General features: G+C 42.0%; 4 protein-coding genes across 5 annotated transcripts in view; 3 read left to right on the top strand and 1 right to left on the bottom strand.

Moving 5' to 3' along the window:
- Positions 1–1,212, bottom strand: part of wfs1a (Wolfram syndrome 1a (wolframin)) — an 11,332-nt gene extending 10,120 nt beyond the window's left edge. The window contains exons 1-2 of the mRNA XM_012831336.3: positions 1,089–1,212; positions 1–493 (exon numbers count right to left, since the gene is read on the bottom strand). The exon at positions 1–493 is cut by the window's left edge and continues 83 nt beyond it. Coding sequence (XP_012686790.2) covers positions 1–488 — 488 coding nt within the window. The 5' untranslated portion in view covers positions 489–493; positions 1,089–1,212. The remainder of the gene's footprint in view (positions 494–1,088) is intronic.
- A 576-nt stretch (positions 1,213–1,788) lies between these two features.
- On the top strand, positions 1,789–12,513 carry crmp1 (collapsin response mediator protein 1). Of its 2 annotated transcripts, none has more exons than XM_012831303.3 (14): positions 1,789–3,060; positions 4,551–4,639; positions 4,827–5,011; positions 5,367–5,531; positions 6,125–6,186; positions 6,319–6,399; positions 6,821–6,889; positions 7,016–7,136; positions 7,583–7,739; positions 9,327–9,468; positions 9,676–9,846; positions 10,205–10,384; positions 10,668–10,833; positions 11,238–12,513. In XM_012831303.3, exons 1-14 carry the CDS (start codon positions 2,710–2,712, stop codon positions 11,327–11,329), a joined length of 2,031 nt encoding a protein of 676 aa, XP_012686757.2. In that variant the 5' UTR covers positions 1,789–2,709; the 3' UTR covers positions 11,330–12,513. The 2 variants fall into 2 exon arrangements, with proteins under 2 accessions (XP_012686757.2, XP_031415590.1); XM_031559730.2 differs by lacking the exon at positions 1,789–3,060 and adding an exon at positions 3,214–3,645.
- Positions 12,514–14,040: 1,527 nt separating this feature from the next.
- LOC105903503 (D(1B) dopamine receptor) lies at positions 14,041–16,865 on the top strand. The gene has a single exon (XM_012831269.3). It carries the CDS (start codon positions 14,364–14,366, stop codon positions 15,471–15,473), a length of 1,110 nt encoding a protein of 369 aa, XP_012686723.2. The 5' UTR covers positions 14,041–14,363; the 3' UTR covers positions 15,474–16,865.
- A 173-nt stretch (positions 16,866–17,038) lies between these two features.
- LOC105903531 (intelectin-like) lies at positions 17,039–19,658 on the top strand. The gene is made up of 7 exons (XM_031560286.2): positions 17,039–17,149; positions 17,271–17,384; positions 17,581–17,828; positions 18,522–18,680; positions 19,045–19,165; positions 19,262–19,365; positions 19,449–19,658. Exons 1-7 carry the CDS (start codon positions 17,086–17,088, stop codon positions 19,599–19,601), a joined length of 963 nt encoding a protein of 320 aa, XP_031416146.1. The 5' UTR covers positions 17,039–17,085; the 3' UTR covers positions 19,602–19,658.

Consider the following 19,658-nt stretch of genomic DNA (forward strand, 5'->3'; position numbering starts at 1 on the left):
GTGCGAGCAATAGAGGTATTTTGTGTCGTGGCAGAGGCAGGTTCCGAACCAGGTGGTGAAGAGGCTGGTGATGAAACACTGGGCTTTGAGGAACTCAAAGGCATCGCTGTGGTGTTCCACAATGGCGCTGTGTTGGTGTTAGAGGGGGTGGTGGAGATCTCAGGTGTTTTGAGGGAGCCTGGGGAGACACCGACTGTGGGTGTGGGTGTGGCAGAGGGGCTGATTAATTTGGCTGAAGAAGCAGGCGAGGTGTTTTGGAGTGTGCTTGGAGGATCTGCGCATGCTGCTGGGGACATGGAGGTGGTGGTCGAAGTTTTGGAGGTGGAGAGGGATTTGGCAGAACTCTCAGGGGGAGGTGGTGTGATGGCTGACACGGGCAAGGGTTGGGGTTTGGAAGATTTGGGGATGTGAGGATCAGTATCATTGACTGATGCTCCATTTTCCAGAGGGGGCGTAGGTGAGGATGGAGGTGGGTTGTTCAGGTCCATCGCAGCTGCAAAAGACAAGGAAGTCACCAGCTTGAACTTGTCAGACTGGAACTCATCATATGCAAGTGCAGTGCTATTTTAACGCCAAGCAAGAGAGTTGAGAGGTGTGGATGGCAACTGTGGTACTTGTGACCTTTGTCTTCACTGTCAGTTGACACCCTGCAGTGCAACACTATACATTATATTCTTAATTACTCAAGGATCTCTACTTTGTTCTGTCTCTCTAATTGATATAAGGCATATGGAACTGTATCTTACATGTATCTTACAACTGTATCGTATCCTCATGCGCACTTTACAACACGTCACAAGAAAACAACAGAGAAAACTACAAGTTAATTTTAAACATAAAAAAATTCGCCTTCTGTTCAGATTCATGAATTGAACTGGTTAATATAAAGGTCCTTTGACAGCATTCCCAAGTTTTCCATACTACTTCAGTTCAGTAAAAACTTCCAGACCACGGGTTTAGTCTTATGCTGGTATGATTGCCTAGTATACTGGAACTCTGACAAGCCCCTCAACAGGCTGTAAAGCAATTTACGCCTTGACTTAGTTTCAAGTAAAAACAGAGTAGCGCAATAAAAAAGAGTTACTTACTTGATTAATTTGGAAAAATTGCAATGATCCACATAAAACAAATGTTTCCTGTACTGATTACCAGACGTAGATGAAACATTTGCGAAAGTCCATGTCCCGACTGGCTCGCGAAATCGGAGACGTGCATGGAAGAGGCTGGCAATGGGATCCCTTCAGCTGTCCCAGTCGTTGTCAGCCCGTGAATCTTTCTGTTGGTTAATGTCGGTGTCCATCTACTGGATCATTGATACGATTGGCTTTCCTTAGTGTTGCAGCATCCATTGCCTATAGGCTTATCGCTGGTTTAGCAGGGGATTTGAGCCACGTACTCAAGATTCATGACTATTTGACTCAAGTGCGGGCACGTTTTTCGTCTGACTCATATTCATCATTCTGTCGAAAAGAGTTAACCCTGAGTATTCACTCTTCAGTTGGTTTTCGGGAATTAATTTAACTGAGGTTGCATGTGGTCTGCAGAGTAAAGAGAGAATAATCGACCTCCTTTCAAAAATCACTTTATTTCAACCATTGCAGCTTACGTACTTGTCATTGTCTGTTTATTGCATTTGCTTCTTTGTGGAATATAAATATTACGTATGACATTCGTCTATTTTTGCCACCCAGAATTTGTGAAACTTTAATGGGCATGTCTGCCACACCAGTCCATCTGCAATATATACCCTCATGCAGCAATTCTTTTATTTAGCTGAAATGAAATAACAGGCTTGTGAAACTTCCTGCTTTATGTCGTAAATCTGCCCTCTAAAGAAATAGATACGGCTTTGAGATTTACAGTGCAATGCTGGGATAACACACAAAGCGACTTAAGAGCGGAAACGGGCGAGTGTGGTGTTTCCCCGAAGCGTTCAGTCAAGTTGAGCATCTCCTTACACAAGCTGTTTTTTTTTTTGTTTTTTTACTTCCCTAGGTCTAACTTTATTTCTCCATTCTTTATATCAGTACGAATCCCGAGGAGCGAGATCGATTCATTGAATCATGTCCCTTGTTTTGAATCGAATCCCTCAAGCAGGTGCTGAAAGACAGTTCCCAGGACAATCAAGCTGTGCTGCTTTCCCAACTTCGTTTGTGAAACCACAACCCCCATTGGAGACCAATTTAGTCTAATGCATCTGCCTCCTCTTTATAACTTAAGCTACATCGAACAACTGGTGCAATCACATTTAAAATGTACATGAGCTGCAGCAACATTCGTTTAAGTTGCTGTTAGTCGTCTCTGAAGCTGAGCACTCAATACACATTCCGCCGCTACCCAAAATATGCGTATATCAAGCCGGCAAGGGAAGGACAACAAGCACATAACAACTACATAACAGAAACGATGGCCACCGGTTTGAAGGCTCTTTTTGCTTTAACTCGCCCATTGCATGTCACCTGGAGTAATTCTGGCTGCTTTTTAGAGAGGACACCAACGACATCAAACAAATACGCCATAACTGCAGTTTATGGACCAACTGAAATTAGAGCACTGCATCAGTTATTCGGCGCACCCCCTCGCGCAGCTCAAGGTTTCACAGTTCATCTCACGCACTGCAGCAGGCTGCATGGTTTAAAGCATCTGGCTTGACCTGGTTTTAGTATCCAGATTGTCACCTCGATTAAACATACTAGTCTATTGCGTGCAATGTCCGACTGCCGGCGACAGTGGAATCGGGAGGATGAACTCCCGGTTTACTTGGCAAGGCCTAACACAACGGGTCCAAGTCAGCGACAGAAGCATTGCGGAATGTTCAGCTCAGTGGAGGGGGCATTCGACAAAAAAACAATTGATTTGGAGTCTACCGCTGTGAGCCAGAGAGGGAGTCGTATCCCTCGAAGTGGAAGCAGAGAGCGTGTCCTAGACGGTGACTGTGTCAGCGAGACAGCCAGCGTTGGTAGCCTCAACTCCCCGGGAAACCGAGAGGATGGGCGCGCGGGTGTCGAGATCACATACTCGTCTGGAAAGGACTGCTTTTCAGGACAAGCTGACGGAAAGGTGGGCTACGTGAAGGGCAGGGGTTATGCCAGCTAATGCAAAGACACCTTTATTGGGTTCTATAATTAATACATGTAGCCTACTTTTATTGTTTCAGTATTATATAGAATCCTGAATGGTGATGGTGACAGGTAGTCTATATTACTCGTTTTGCGCTGCTTGACTTTGTATTATTTTAACTAATCCAGCATCACAAGGATGGTTTACCCTACACCAAACAATAACAGAATACATGGTCTCGATAAAGATTATGTTCGCCCCCAGGCTGCGCACGTCCCATCTGGCGGCTGGTTTTGACGCGGGCCGTGACTTTTTGGCCACCACAGGCTGTACTTGTAAGGGGGCGCTCCCGTTCACGCGTGGAATCACACAAACACACACACGCACACATCCTGTGAGAGGCGCTCATCCCACTAAGCAGACGGCAGCGGCACAACTCTCGCGCTGTGCGTAGGCGCTCTCGAGACACAAAGAAGGGCAAACCAGCTTATTGTTCATATCGCGTCTGTGCTCGCGACGTCGGCGGGGCAGGACAGCATGTCCGGGATAGGCTACCAAGGGAAAAAGAGCATCCCCCACCTGACGGTAAGATACGCGGCCTGGCTGTTGGGAGGAACCACTGCTGAATCCTTCTCTAAATCCCTACCCTCGGCAATAGGCGGAGGGATTAAATTCTTAGTGAGACGAGAAGAGTGGAGGCCATGGCTTTCCTGCTGCTTAATGTAACGTTATCAGCAACCATTTCAAAGTACAATGTGACGAGGCAAACCGAATCGATGTCAAAGTCATTCCCGCGATTTTGTCACCGTCCCATCAGTTTCAGTGTAGCCTATATGGTTGGTGAGTGACCATAAGCAATCAATGATAAAACTCTATCGCCTTGTCAAGACATGACAGGGCAAGTGGGTTTCTGTGAGCTTATTTCAAAGAGTAGGTCATTGGAGCTGTATGCCAGGCGCAACAGGGTTCATATGGAGGGCTTCAGGCAAGGACAGACACGAGTGTTAGGGGGCGGGGGCCGCTGTCAGTCATTCTCTCCATGAAACTACCTAACGTTTGCAATTCAATTGACAGAATCAATCAACTGACGTGACCTGTATGATGTCAATGCACGTGTATTTCAGCATCAGATAAATTATATGTGACACCTGTGTCTGGATTCATTGGTTACGTAAACTGAACAAATAAAAAACAAATGTTGAATAAATTCAAGTTCTTTTGTCAGCAAAATGCTTTTACTTGTTCTCAGCTGTCAGTAAGGTGCTCTCACACAGATGATGCTAGGTTTCAATGGAAACCAAACGCATTTTAGTTAAGACAGCTTCTGCCTTCTTGATAGGACAAACTCCACCCATGCTTTTCTGGTGACTCAAAAGCATTTTAAAGTGATGCAAAAGAATGTTCAAGAAATGAACACTTGAAGCAAAGAGCACTCAATATTAAAGCAAAAGGAAAATACTTAATGTTTCTGCTCGCTTTCTTTTTCACAGAGTGATAGACTGCTCATCAAAGGAGGGAGGATTGTTAATGATGACCAGTCATTCTATGCTGATGTCTATGTGGAAGATGGTCTCATAAAGTAAGTCAGATATTGCTTAATGTGAGGGCTGAAATACACTGTTAAACTGGGGATTCCCACTAAATCTTGAACTCGCATTTAATGTCTGAGAAAGGTTAGCTTTCTTTATTATGGGAGATGTGTGTTTCCTTTCATGAAACTTAATGGTGCCTCTCTCCCCCCCTCTCATTCCCGTTGTTTCCTCCAGGCAGGTGGGGGAGAATCTGATTGTTCCTGGTGGTGTGAAGGTGGTGGAGGCGGATGGGCGCATGGTGATCCCTGGCGGCATCGATGTCAACACCTGCCTGCAGAAGACTCACCTGGGGGTCACCCCTGTGGATGACTTCTACCAAGGCACTAGGGCTGCAGTGGCTGGAGGCACCACCATGATCAGTGCGTTTATAAGACAAGCAGCGTGACATGTTTAAATAAACACTTCTGATTAGACCTTCAGTCTTTTTAAATATGCATGGTCAATCTTGTAACAAAACAGAGAGACATCTGTAAACAATAACAAAGAGCAAGTGATTCTGTGCAAATGGTTTGTACAAAAGTATATAATTTAATTTAAGACAATTACAAGCAACAGTTCTATACAGCAGCCTGTACATTATAAAATAATTCCAAAGAATGATCAATTCCTGTGTTGGTAAAATGAGTACAGATTCCACTGCAGACATACCTGACACCAATGATTGCTCTGCATATGATAGTGGCTCCAATGACACCTTCCATTCTCTTTGTCCAGTCGATCATGTCAACCCGCAGCCAGGTGACAGTCTGCTTGAGGCCTTTGAGAAGTGGCAGGAGGCTGCGGACAGGAAGTCGTGCTGTGATTACTCCCTGCACATGGACATTCCGCAGTGGCACGAGGGTGTGAAGGAGGAGCTGGATCTTCTGGTGCAGGAGAAAGGTTAGTGACACACTGCTCAGGTCCGTTTGAGATTTTAGTGACAGACATACGGACATGCAAAGAAGTGGATTTATTCCAACAATGATTTTGATTTTCACAGGATTCCCACGGTCATGGAGAAGTCTTTTTTCAATCTCATTTTCCAGGCCTGGAGAAGTCATGAAAATAATTAAATTAATTAAAAGTTTGGCAAAGTAATTTATGTAAATTAAGTTATTGTACTTTTCCATGGATAATGTTTCATTGTGCAATTTTCTGCAGAGTGATACAGTTTCCACTTGAAATGACAGTTTCTACTTGAATGGATAGCCTAATTATCCTTTAAAAAAATATTTTAAAAGGTTGTTGCTAAATTTTCATTCAATAAAAGGGCCCAACCTGTAGCGTAAAGCACACAATCTTGTTTACTTGTAGGTTAAGAAAGGTCATGGCCATGTCATTAAGGGTCCTAGAAAGATCATGGTAAAGTTGAGAATGTATGGGAACCCTGTAAAACATCATTGCAAACTAATGTCTTTATATTTCTCTCTCTCTCTCTCTTTCTCTCTCTCTCTATCTATCTCTCTCACTCGTGAATTCTCTCTCTCTCTCAGGGATCAACTCTTTCCTAGTTTACATGGCTTACAAGGACCTGTACCAGATGTCAGACTCCCAGGTAAATTGCCCACCACTTCTTTACTGTATGGTTCGAGAGACACTGTAAATCTCTCTCACATGAATTCAGTCTTGCTCTACTGATGAACAGTGAGTAACAGCTCATTGGTTCCATCCCTGTCTCCGCCTGTAGCTGTATGAGGCCTTCTCCTACCTGAAAGAACTGGGAGCTGTGGTGATGGTGCATGCAGAGAATGGAGACCTCATTGCACAGGTGAGTGAGCATGGTGGGCAGGCCAGCTCTCAGTGAACAATAATAAAGTTCAAGTTCAAGTTCAAGTTTATTAGGAAAGTTTATTTAAAGTAGGAACATAATGATAAGATGCAGATTTGAAGCAGTCGTGATGAAACAATGAATAGCTGGTGAAAGAGCTGGTCATAATATGTTACGAATGTAGAAATTATTGTGAATATAACAAGACAAGTTATGAACAAGAGGGCAGTGATAGTGGTGACCTGGTTGGTAAAAATAAATGATAGGGAAGATGATGATGACGATTGATGATCATAGTGATGATAGTACAATAATAATGTAAAGATTTTAATAAAAAGAATGATATGCACCACATCCTCTCTGTGCTGGTTATAGTGATGGTGAACATCGCAGTGACCAAAACTGTCAAATTGTCTCCCAGGAGCAGAGTAAGATTCTGGATATGGGAATCACAGGACCCGAGGGTCACCCACTGAGTCGCCCAGAGGAGGTAATGCCCACAGATCATTTAGCCAATTAAGGGATTACCCAATAAGGCCTAAACCAATGAGATAACACCAGCATGAAAATACATCCTACTGAGTTCAGCTCTCATTTGGTTATTTTCACCTCCAAGCTGGAGGCGGAGGCAGTTTACCGCGCCATTACCCTTGGAAACCGGGTGAACTGTCCTGTCTACATCACCAAGGTGATGAGCAAGAGTGCTGCCGACACCATAGCCCAGGCCAGGAAGAAAGGTGAGCGTGTGTCATCATCAATCAGTGACAAGAAAGACATCACTTTAGTGTGACATGTATTGCAGTTATATGTTAAACATGTTGCCAAATATGGAGTAAACACTGTTTACTAGCCTGAACATTTCTCCAAACACTCATTAATCATTAACGCAGATCATTAATGCTGTCCTCATACTGTTACAATCACAGTGTTGACTTATTCAAACTTATTTTGAAAAATTGAGAGATGCAAAATTAGTCAGTTTAGTGTGCATTCAAGTCTATAGTATGAGCAGTTCAATGAAATTGCAGGGAGTGCCTCAGTGTTGCACCATTTTTAGCAATAGATGCACCAGATTGTAGAGCCATTTTAACACTCCATAGAATTTAACCAAAATGTTTCTTATTTGTGTTAAATTCAGCTTTTACAGCGTTTACAATATACTGCATTCTATTTGACTGTGTAGGCTCCGTAGTGTTTGGTGAGCCAATCACAGCCAGCTTGGCCACTGATGGATCACACTATTGGAGCAAGAACTGGGCCAAGGCCGCTGCCTATGTGACGTCTCCACCCCTCAGCCCAGACCCTACGACCCCCGACCACCTCCACTCTCTGCTCGCCTGGTAGGAGAGCATGGCCAATCCCATTCCATCTTTGTATACTCATTTACATATCGGTCTCTTTAAATATTGATTAAGTCATCTGAATTATTATACAATAACGCAACATTGACATGTGTTTGCACAAATACTTTATAAATATGGACCGATGACAGCGAGATCTGCTACATGAATCCAAATGACTAAACAATTATTTTTTTAATCTGTGAGAATTTTCCACACAGAGACTACTTTCATGACACCAGTGCATTGCATTTACGATTTGAGAGGTATAAAATGCTGTATTGTAAACCAATGATGGAAGGTGATCTTATAGATCCCCACCACTGAAACAGCTGGCCCTGCTGGCCACCAGCTGCTCTGCCTCTCTCACTGAGATGCGATCCACTTCCTCCCAAACTCGGTTCTGTACCACACCTTGCTTTCCCTGGCCCCGTTTCCAGAAATAGAAATGCAGTGCTGGTGGCGTTCAGCTCCTGTTGCCATGGTTACACCCCCACTCCCCACTCCTCGCCATCATTTTCTGCCTTACCTCCCTCCCTCCAGCTTGGAGGCAGGCTGACGAGAGGGAGGGAGATGTCAGTGCAATGATGCTCTCTCTCTCAGATTTGCACGACCAGAGAATACATGTATTTTTAGGCTTTTGGCAACGCTTAGATGGCTTCTGTTGTCTATTATTGATAATAGGATATGCTGCTTTATTATATATTTATTTAGATCTTACATGCCTCTCTTCCACCTTCTATTTTAATTTAACAAATGCAGTGTTTTATGTTTTTTAACAGAAAAGTCTGTTGTTTTTTTTTACCTGCCACTCACCTGAGCAGGTACAGTTTCCTAAATGAATGGCTTTGGCTTTCAATATCATGGAATCATGATATGTTTAGATCAGAGCTTCATGAACTGATGGCTTCTTGAACACAGGAGTGGATATTATATGAAGAGAGAGACCTGGGTATTAAGGGCCACTCCTCACCATGTCCAGCCAGGCATAGTTAACAGGAGGTGGCAGTGTGGCGGCTCAGCTTTTCGACTTACCCCAGCAACAGCATGCAGGAGAGCTCACCTGCTTGCATTGCAAGGCCATCTGGTGGTGGTCTACATAAGTGCCTCAGACTCCATTTGTTGCATAAGGGCCTGGTGTCAGATGATAATCTATCAAGAATGATCTTTGCTCGTGTGTATGTGTGTTGTGTGTTGATTTTTCCTGTGTGTATGTGTGTTGATTTTTACAAAAACAGCCACATAGTACAGTCCAATATATATCAACTTATACAAACAACAACATATAATATTCTTCAAACAATTATATGGAACTAATGTGTTTGCCGTCACATTGTTAATGCTTAGATACACCATTCAAATATATATTTTAAATAAAAGTGTGTGTGTGTGTGCAAGAAAAATGACAACCAATGGGATTTATTGAACATTGAACAAAATTGTCTGTGTTTTTGCCGTGGATTGAAAAACTGCTGTCTTATATTATGTTTTTGTGCCATGCATAAACATTTGATCTGATTAGCTTTTGTTAGCTGTTGTTGCATGTGCACTTAACATAGTTGTGGCTGTCATGTTCCTGTGGCACAGTGGAGATCTGCAGGTGGTGGGCAGTGCACACTGCGCCTACAGCACCTCCCAGAAGGCCATTGGGAAAGACAACTTCACCCTCATCCCCGAGGGGACCAATGGAGTAGAAGAGAGGATGGCCTTCGTCTGGGACAAAGCTGTGGTGAGGGAGAGAGAAAGAGAGAGAGAGAGAAAGAGAGAGAGAGAGTGAGAGAGAGAGAGAGAGTGTGTGTGTGTGTATGTATGTGTGTTGGTTTGAGTGTGATATGTTTTATATTTTTTTGTGTACAGTCATGTTCAGATTTTTGAGGCATGACCTTAAGGATGATTTCTGATCGGGTCAAACTTTATCTTGAATCCTTTTGTTCAGGCGATGGGGAAGATGGATGAGAACCAGTTTGTGGCTGTCACCAGCACCAGTGCAGCCAAGATCTTCAACCTTTACCCGCGGAAGGGCCGGATAGCTGTAGGCTCAGATGCTGACATCGTCGTCTGGGACCCTGACAGGACCAGGACCATTACTGCCAAACTGCAGCAGTCGGTGAGAGAAGTGATGATTTTATAATTGTATAATATTTAGCCTTATTTTCACCTATTTCTCCATTTCACCTACGCTTTCCTTGCTAACGTTCAGAAGTGTATAGACATGGTTCTGCCCGCTGTTCTGAAAGGGATTTGATTGCATGTCTATACAACTGAGTTCAAACTCTCCTATTCCTCTCCTTTCATCTCCTATTTGACTTCATTGTTCTATCTTTGTGTTTTAAAATGGAAAATATTAAATTAAATTAAATGTATTTAAAAAAAAAGTATTGCTACAATATTTTGCTCATGTTAAACCCAATTTGGCTAGTATTACAGTAATTATACCTTTCTTTCTCTCTCTCTCTCTCTCTCAGGCTCAGGAGTATAATATCTTTGAGGGGATGGAGTGTCGTGGGGCTCCCTTTCTGGTGGTGAGCCAGGGGAAGATTGCCTATGAGAAGGGCAAGCTTCATGTGCAACAGGGCACTGGTCGTTTCATTCCCCGAAAGCCCTTCCCTGACTACAGTTACCAGCGCGTCAAAACCAGGGACAATGTGAGAACGAATGTTTTATAACATTTTTATATTATTTACTTTTTTCCCTATGGAATGAAATATAATTTTTATCTGTAAAAGTTTTAAAGATTAAGAATGTACACACTCTATGGAGTTAACAAATTCTTTTAAACAAAAATCTGATTGTTGTCGAGGTTTGTGTCATAAGGACTTACAGACTGAAATGAATTTACGTCATCAAATGATGGAAAGAAACTAGTCATAGAGTCTAATATGGGAAGGTTCTCATCCTCCTAAGAATTCTGGGATTTGTGGTTTACAGATGATGGGCAGGCAGGGTGTGTCTCGTGGAATGTATGATGGCCCTGTGTACGATGTGCCTGCCACCCCAAAGTACATAACCCCGGCACCGTCTGCCAAGACCTCGCCAACAACCCACCAGCCCCCACCAATCAGAAATCTCCACCAGTCCAACTTCAGCCTATCAGGTAATCCCACTTAAAATTGTGCTTTGCAATATGGAATTAATGATGAATTACATTCAAATCTATTAACCAGAATAGTTTTATCTCTGGTTTATCTCATGTTTTATGAAATCGCTTTATTTGGATGGTCACTATAGACTATCTACAGATGCTCAGATTATAGAAAAACTGTTGAAATTCTGAAAATCTGTTGAAACTCTGTTAACTATAATGTATGGTTAAGGTTAGGGTTTTGGGTTTGGTTAAGAAGATGTCCAGTGAACAATTAGAAAGACTGAACTTGAATTTCAACAAACCATCTGTAAAGTGTCTGTAGGAAGACTATCCAAATAAAGTGTTACCAGGAGCTGTGCCGGTATGAACCAGTGATTAATTGTGTCATGGGTTGCTCTTGTATTTTGTCCTAGGAGCACAGTTTGATGACAACATCCCACGACGCTCTGGCCATCGCATTGTGGCGCCTCCTGGTGGCCGGTCTAACATTACTAATTTGGGCTGAGCTGACTGCATGATTGTGTGTGTGGGGTTGGGGTGGTATGTGTGTGTGCGTGTGTGTACTCTGTGTAAGGGGTGTACATGCAAATCAGTGACCATTGCTATGAATCAACATTATTCTGCTAACACTAGATAAAATGTCACGGCAAGAGATTAGACAGTAGATTAATAATGAGATTTCAAAATAAAAGACAGAAATACACACACATCTCAATCACTGAAATATATAATGGAAATAGTAAAAAAAAAAACTAAACAGAAAAAACGGGTTAGAATGTAATGAATAATGCATCATATGAAAAAATGTCCTCCCTCTGAAAAAAACTCTCAGACCTCCTGCTCGACATGTCTGCCCTAGTAAACTCGAGTGTTGATATATTATCTGTACTATTTAAACAATGGTGCTCTCCTTTGTGACCAGCTAGTGAACCTAAAGTCCTCGCAATATACACCATATTATGCTGCAGTGATTTATTGGGAAGGGAATGCCTATTTAGATATGAGTTGCTATCAGGTGCACATAACTCTTCCCAGACCTGATTGTCAGGTACACTGTTTATCCATTCTGTTCTTGTGGACTGGAGGAATTCCGCAATGGGTTGTCTCTATGATAGAGGTTGGTGCTTACTTGCATGGATATATTTTTACTTGGATGTTGAAATTAGTTGTTATTCACTCCTATTGCTACTGAGGTATTCTCTATGTTTTAGAAATAGACATTGTACACGATTTTCAAAGACTCTGTTGGTCTTTTTTCACATGATATGTCATACCTTCGCACACTGTGGTAACTGCCAGCTCTAACGCTTTAAACTGCACCGGCTCCTTTCATAACAACCCTGAATCAAATCTTTGTTGTCTGTTGTCACATTCGACACATATGCAAGCACACTCAGTGACAGGACAACTGCACAAGAAGAAAAAGTCGCGTAGCATACCATGGTTACGCATGGTGAATCATATGGGGGCGTGCGTCTTCATCCACACTGTGGGGAAGACCTTTGCTTCTGCTGCCCTTTGTCTTGACCCTTTTTTTCTTCACTGTTGATGAACTGTGATGTCTTGTTTGGCCTGGTATCTCCAGTGGTTTGAAAGCGAATGTTCTTCTATGGTTATTGTTTGGTATTTAAATGAATCACCGATCAGTGAAACACAAGACAACATTATGAAATAAAATCCATAAAAATATGCCTCTTTGTCTTTTACTGAATTGTGTTACATTACAGTGCACATTCACACCTTTATGTAACTCTGTTAATGTACACCAGAAACTGACACACTAGAGCTCTCTTAAAAATATTAATATAATATTGTAATATATTGTCGAAATTACAAGTGTAACCCTCTTCTGTGGATTAATTGAGAAATACACAAATGCAGACATTATCCTTGTGTCAGAACTGTCAGGATGTTTGGGATGATGTCCAAGGCATGGCTGCACACTATTCTCCAGTGCACCATTCACTACATATTTTCAAAATCCTGACCACTGTTTTGTTCTTTTAATGACATTATGCTGAGGAGCAGTTTGACTTACAAACGTCTTCCAGTCCATACATTAATACAGGTCTTGTCAATTCTTGGTGTGAATCACAATGGCAATTAAAATTTTTTTTATTTGGGTTTTTTTTTTTTTGTACAGCATCTAGAAAAATAAAATGGCTTCTCCGATTATGAAAGGTTAATTCTTATGTCCCCAAGTAGTCTGTGAGCGCCTAAGCCATAACCACTGGCTTGCTTTGTCAGAAGCCTCAGACAACCCCTTTAAAGCTCCTTTGAGTGTCCGTCCTCAAAGTTATTGCTACTGTCTTTTTTTATCGTTGTGGAAAACACTGTTTACTGGAACATCAGATGGCTTTCTCTTTACCATCTCCAAAGATGTCTGTATTATAGTAACCAAATGAGATTTGATTTGGGCTCAGACTTTTCTGTTTGTACAGGACAGGTCTGGCAACATCTCCAGCCTGTACCTGTCTCAGTTAACGGGTCCCTGCCTCCTGACATCAGCCACAATTTTCCATGCCAAGCAGACTACCATCAGCTAAGGCTGACAGGCCAACAAACACTCCACTAGCAAGCCCCGGGCCTCCATAGTGGCTCAATCATCCAGTTGAAAAAGTGAATTCCTCTAAATACATGTAAATGTGCAGAGGCAGTGATTAGAGAAAGCAATTATAATTTAATCAGTCTGTGAGACAGTGTGTAATGCCAGATATGCACAGTGACTGTTGTCCTTCATGCATGTCCAGTTAGGTCCATCTATGTCATTGACTGTTGCCTCTTATTCTCTAATATTTTGTTGACGTGACAGTATGTGGGTGTGTGTGTGTGTGTGTGTACACCTGCGCTTCTGTGTGTGCTTGTCTGAGTGTTTATTTGTGTGTGTGTGCATGTGTGTGTGTATGTGTATGAGAGAGAGAGAGAGAGAGAGAGAGAGAGAGAGAGAGAGAGAGAGAGTAAATGCAATCTAGTAACTGAAGGGATAAATAATCAAAAGGATAACAAGTGAGGGAACTGTAGAGAGTGTTGGCAAAGCTTTTAAGTCTCATCATAATGAAAATATGACGTTTCTGAAATGCCTCTGAGTTGCCATGTCACACTGAGCTTAAGTATAGAGTTATACAACTATACAGTTCATGTGTGAGACTAAACATGCAAGAAATACCTGTCTACTTGTATCAGTGAAGTGCCACTCAGTTCAGTTTGTATTGCCATGTGAGTCTCATTAACATCTGATCCTGAGTGCGCTGTCCTGCATGGAGGCAAATGGGCGTCATCACTTCTCCTGTGAAAGGTAGCACGTGGTTTCTTTATCAGCCGCCGCTGTCTCTGTAGTGCGCGCCCTAGTTCATTTCTTCTGCATGGACTGTAAGCTTCAATCGAATTCTGAATTATCCACATTCCTTAAGACATTGCCATTTTTTTGGGAAATCGTTACACTCAATGACGAAGGAGACGCAAAAGTTAATTGGAAGATAATAGCGGTGACCCTGAAACGGGAGCCTGAACTCACATAGAAAAAAACGCATCACAGGTCAATGGCAAACAATACAGGGAGGACCACCGGCAGGGATGAGTTTCCAACTCGGATGTTAATGGGATGTGTTTTTTTGCTGCTTATTTTGTGGACGCTATTTGGAAACTTTACAGTTTGTGCCGCGGTTTTGCGGTTCCGACATCTGAGAGTCAAAGTCACAAATATATTTATCGTTTCCCTGGCTTTCTCCGACCTGTTGGTGGCTGTATTGGTGATGCCCTGGAAGGCAGTGGCTGATGTCTTGGGTCACTGGCCGTTCGGGACGTTCTGTAACACATGGGTGGCTTTCGACATCATGTGCTCCACAGCTTCCATTCTTAATCTCTGTGCTATTAGTCTGGACCGTTACTGGGCAATCTCCAGTCCGTTCAGATACGAAAGAAAAATGAACAAGAAGCTAGCCCTTATTATGGTCAGCATCACATGGACCGTGTCGGGAGTTATCTCGTTCGTCCCAGTTCAGTTAAACTGGCACAAAGCGGAGCAGGAGACAACTGTAGTCTCAAATCAAACCGTTGATAATTGTGACTCGAGTCTTAGCAAGACGTACGCAATATGGTCATCTTTGATCAGTTTCTACATTCCCGTGGCTATAATGATAGTTACTTACACAAAGATCTACCAGATTGCTCATTTGCAGATACTGAAAATATCGTCTCTTGAGCGTGCCGCTGAACATGCCGTTAACTGTAGATCTAGCGTGTATCCCTGCCCCCATCAGAAAACACTAAAGTTGTCAAAAGAGACTAAACTCCTCAAAACTTTGTCCATTATAATGGGTGTTTTCGTGTGCTGTTGGTTCCCTTTCTTCGTCGTGAACTGTGCGGTGCCGTTCTGCCACGAACCACAGAACGACGAACCAAAGTGTGTGAGTGACACTACGTTTGAAGTGTTCATGTGGTTCGGATGGTGCAATTCATCTTTGAATCCAATCATTTACGCTTTCAACGCGGACTTCAGGGAAGCATTCACACGCCTTTTGAACTGCTGCGGTGTCTGTGGCAAGGCACCCTCAGGGACATTTGACGTGAGCCAGCCTGCGTCCAACAATCAGAACAGTTCGATGGGTGTTGCATATGTTAATATGGGTCTAGACAATCAACCTCCGTAGAGAAAATACGATTACGATGGATAAGGACATTTGCCCTGGTAATTGTGACAATTATGATTACGACTAACTTTTCAGCGGTGCTATCGGTTCACAATTTCAAGTCAAAAAAGTTTATCAAGGATAACTCTGGTCGCATTGGGAGGCAGCAGCATCAACGCAATAGAGGCTGCGTCGTGCATCATTCCAAACCACCTGGATCAACATAAGACGCTAAGCACAGATGTTCAGTTATCAGAAACACACCGAGATGCTGTGGCACACTATGTTTCGTAATCTCACTTGTTAAATCAGTTATTCGTTCCAGTTTCAAGTCACAGAAAATCAGTCGTCCAATCTGGGCTGTTGGGCTGGCAGCCTGCCGCTTTACTGCACTTGTGAGATTCCATTAGCTTTCCCACTGAGCATACTGCTCCCTTTTTGCGGGCCCACCTTCATAAATAATTGGCTATTTCACTTTTATGGAAGGGTCAATGCTTCTGTGTCACTGAGCGTACACAGAGAGCCTAGTCATGCACTGTGTCATGAGCGGAACCATCTTCCGTGAGTTTGGGCCTTTTTGTCTTTGATGACATTCGTGCTTGAACATTAGAGCACACCTCGAATGACGCTTGATTTCACCTGCACTGCATTTTTTAGTAGGCCTATTTAAAAATGTAAATTCATGTATTTCGAAAGAGATCATTCGAAACACGTGTTTATGAGCAGCTATGACGTTGAGCTTTTGTCACATGCAAATGAAAAGGCTTTTTCACATTTCTGAAGAGGTTACAGTAGTCTATTAATCACCCTCCGTGCACTGAATAGCGAGGCTGAGCCAAGTAGGTCTACATGACGGGTGTTTGAGTTATTTATTCAGGCTCTCTGTGTCAGGGCAGAGGAGATATGAATTAACCATGTAAATTACTATTTTTGTGTATGTGTCTTGGAAATAAATTATTGCGTTACATAAACCAATGCAAATACATGTACAAAATATATTGTTGTATTTTATTTAAACCTATATTATATATTAACATGACTGTATTCTGCGGTGGAGTATGTTAACATGACTGTTTTCTATGGTGTGGTAGGTTAACTTGACTGTATTCTGTGGTGGGGTGGAGGTAACAGATGGGTTGTCAGAAAAGTGAAAAAAGCAACTGAAAAATCAAACAGGTGATCACTTCGATTCCCAATTATAAACAAGTGATGTATTTTAAAAGCTTGTAAAGTTTCAAGCTGCACCCCTGGAGGGATATCCCACAGAAAAGGATCCCCTTTTATGAGTGCATACAGACTCATTAACAGTCTAATTGTGTTGTGACTGCCATTTTTAACACCATTAAAGACCAAAATTATTTCACAAAATGTTCTCTATTTAATGTCATTATTAAGTAACAAAGTAACATTTTTACGTTTAAAAAACATTGTACTAAAGCTTAATCTTACCCAATCTCTTGTTGATTATTTGAACATGGACATATGGGGTAAGTAAGTCAGTCAGTAAAGTCCATTATTACGAAACAGGCCTATTTCCATTCTTATCAAACAAACAGAAAAATAAACAGTGCTAGGTCATGGTCAGTATAAATAACCTCACTGTGGACCCAAACTGCACACTCTAGGCTTCATCATGCTGGGGGAGAGCGTTCTGTTGAGTTGCCTTGCACTAGGACTCTGTGCAGTGGCTAACTGGAGTAAGCCACTCATTTACCACTAAAGCAGCTGGTTTAGTGTTTTGGAATAAGCAGAGATAAAATATATTTAATGCTGAAAAAAGGATCATTACAAATAATTTTTGCTAATGTTTCTTTTCAGATACAACTACCCAGGAGCTACACAAAAATCTGAATTTAAAAAGATATCATTCCAAGATGAGAATGGTTGGCCAGAGCTGCAAAGAAATTCAAGAGACATTTAAGGTGAAGGAAGGTAATTCTTCACATCTGACATGTTACATTTTATAAGATATCTCATAATCTAAGTGTTCTTGAGTGGGTTTCCTAGTTTGATGTCTTAACATTTTACAGAGACTTGAACTTGAGTCACTAACGTTCAGGAAGCTTCAGATTAACTGAACCAGAAATGTTGTGTGTGTGTGTGTTTTAATAATTTTTTTTTACAATAGATGGCATTTACTTCCTCATCACCGAGAGTGGAGTCGTCTATCAGACCTTCTGTGACATGACCACAGATGGTGGGGGCTGGACTCTGGTGGCCAGTGTTCATGAAAATGACATCCTGGGAAAGTGCACCCAAGGGGACCGCTGGTCAAGTCAGAACGGAGACAACCCTGATAAGCCAGAGGGTGACCAGTCCTGGGCCAACAGGGTCACCTTTGGAACAGCAGACGCTGCTACAGATGATGATTACAAGGTACCTTGAAAATATTTTACTGCATAATCTAATTTCTACTTGAACATTTGAATGGAGGATTTTCATAGATTACATACACATTTGATCCATTCAGGTGTATGAGGACAAACAATATTCAGTAGATGTCAGGATTCTCAGTCTGGATTTTCCATTATAAATATTAAAGTGTCTTCAGAGTCGGGACCACAACTGATGTCATTAAGCTTAGGAGGACTGAATATCTGCAAAGTCAATTTTATCACCCTGCCCCCCCCCCTCCAAGTGTAAAAAAAACCCAGCCGAATTAATGGATTATGTTGAATAAAACTGGGTCGATGGCCCATTTTGTGTAATGTTCTAGTCACCAGGTCATGAAGGGATTTATTTGGTAATTAAAGTAAGTCTCTCTGTCCCTTTGATAAAACAGCAAAACACTAATAGCTATTGGGGGTGTAATGTAGTTGGACAGCAGCGCATCTGGTTCCCAGCGTTGCAGCCACCAAACAAACAAGCCAACCAAACACAAATAATAAAAACAGACCAGTATATTACTGTATTTTATTGGGAAGTAAGAACATTTTATATTGAACATTTTTAAAGCACTGCAGGTAGAGTTTCAGAACATACATTTGACATTTGTACGACTGCAGGATCCCAGTCTTGGATCCAACAGTATTACTCACACATGACCATTTTCCAACTTTTCCTTTACAGAATCCTGGGTACTATGACATTCAAGCCAGGGATGTTTCCGTATGGCATGTTCCCAATAATGAGGAATCAGGACTTTGGTCCAACTCCTCTTTTCTGCGCTACCACACAGAGACACATTTCCTTAAAACCTACGGAGGAAATCTTTATCATTTATTCAAGGTACACAAACTAACATCCATTGACATTAATTGGTAAATGTAATTTACTGTCAATGTTGTGTTGAAACACGCCTTTTTCAGACCTACACCTCTAACATTTGGGTCATGTCAGATGCATTATGTACATGAGTAACATTTACAAACATCTCAATATAATTATGTACACTTACACTCACACATTTGACACAGACACATCTCAATATAATTATGTACACTTACACTCACGTTTGACACAGACACAAGTGTACTATTCACATACTGAAATTTGAGATATACAAGAAGATCCTGATACTGATGCAGGCATGAAATATCAATTATCAAACAGTAAACAGTGTTATCTTTTTGTGTTTTGATGTGCTCTCCAGCGCCACCCTGTGAAACATGGAATGGCAGAATGCAAAGGAGGCAGTGGAATCCCTATCCCTGTGGTATACGATAAGGGGGATGAGAAATCTACAGGCCAGCTCTATGGACCTGCAGCAAGAGGTATGGGTGGATGGCTGAACAGAGAATGAATGAAGGTCTGACAACCCTCATTCCATGAGATGTACAGAATAAGAGCCATTTTTTTCTTTCTTGCAGCTGAATTTGAACCAGGCTTTATTACCTTCAGCGCGTCCAACAGTGAAAAAGCACCGGTGGCCATCTGCTCTGGCGTCAAGCCAACTGGATGCAATCCTCAATATGTGAGTAAAACAACTTATATATTATAAAACAAGAATGTAAATATCCTAACCTTAAAGTCCTAACACCTTCTGCTCTTTTTCAGTACTGTATTGGTGGAGGGGGATATTACCCAATTGGCGCATTAGTGGCATGTGGAGACTTCAATGCTTTTGACTGGACCATATTTGGTGGGGCTGGACAACACAAGGCATCACAGAAGATGATAGATGCGGCCATGCTTTTATTCTACCGCTGAAATACGAAATTGTGGCATGTATCAATGCTATATTTTAATAAAAAAAATATAATAGCA

This window comes from Clupea harengus, chromosome 22, assembly GCF_900700415.2.
Source record: "Clupea harengus chromosome 22, Ch_v2.0.2, whole genome shotgun sequence".
Lineage (NCBI taxonomy): Eukaryota > Metazoa > Chordata > Actinopteri > Clupeiformes > Clupeidae > Clupea > Clupea harengus.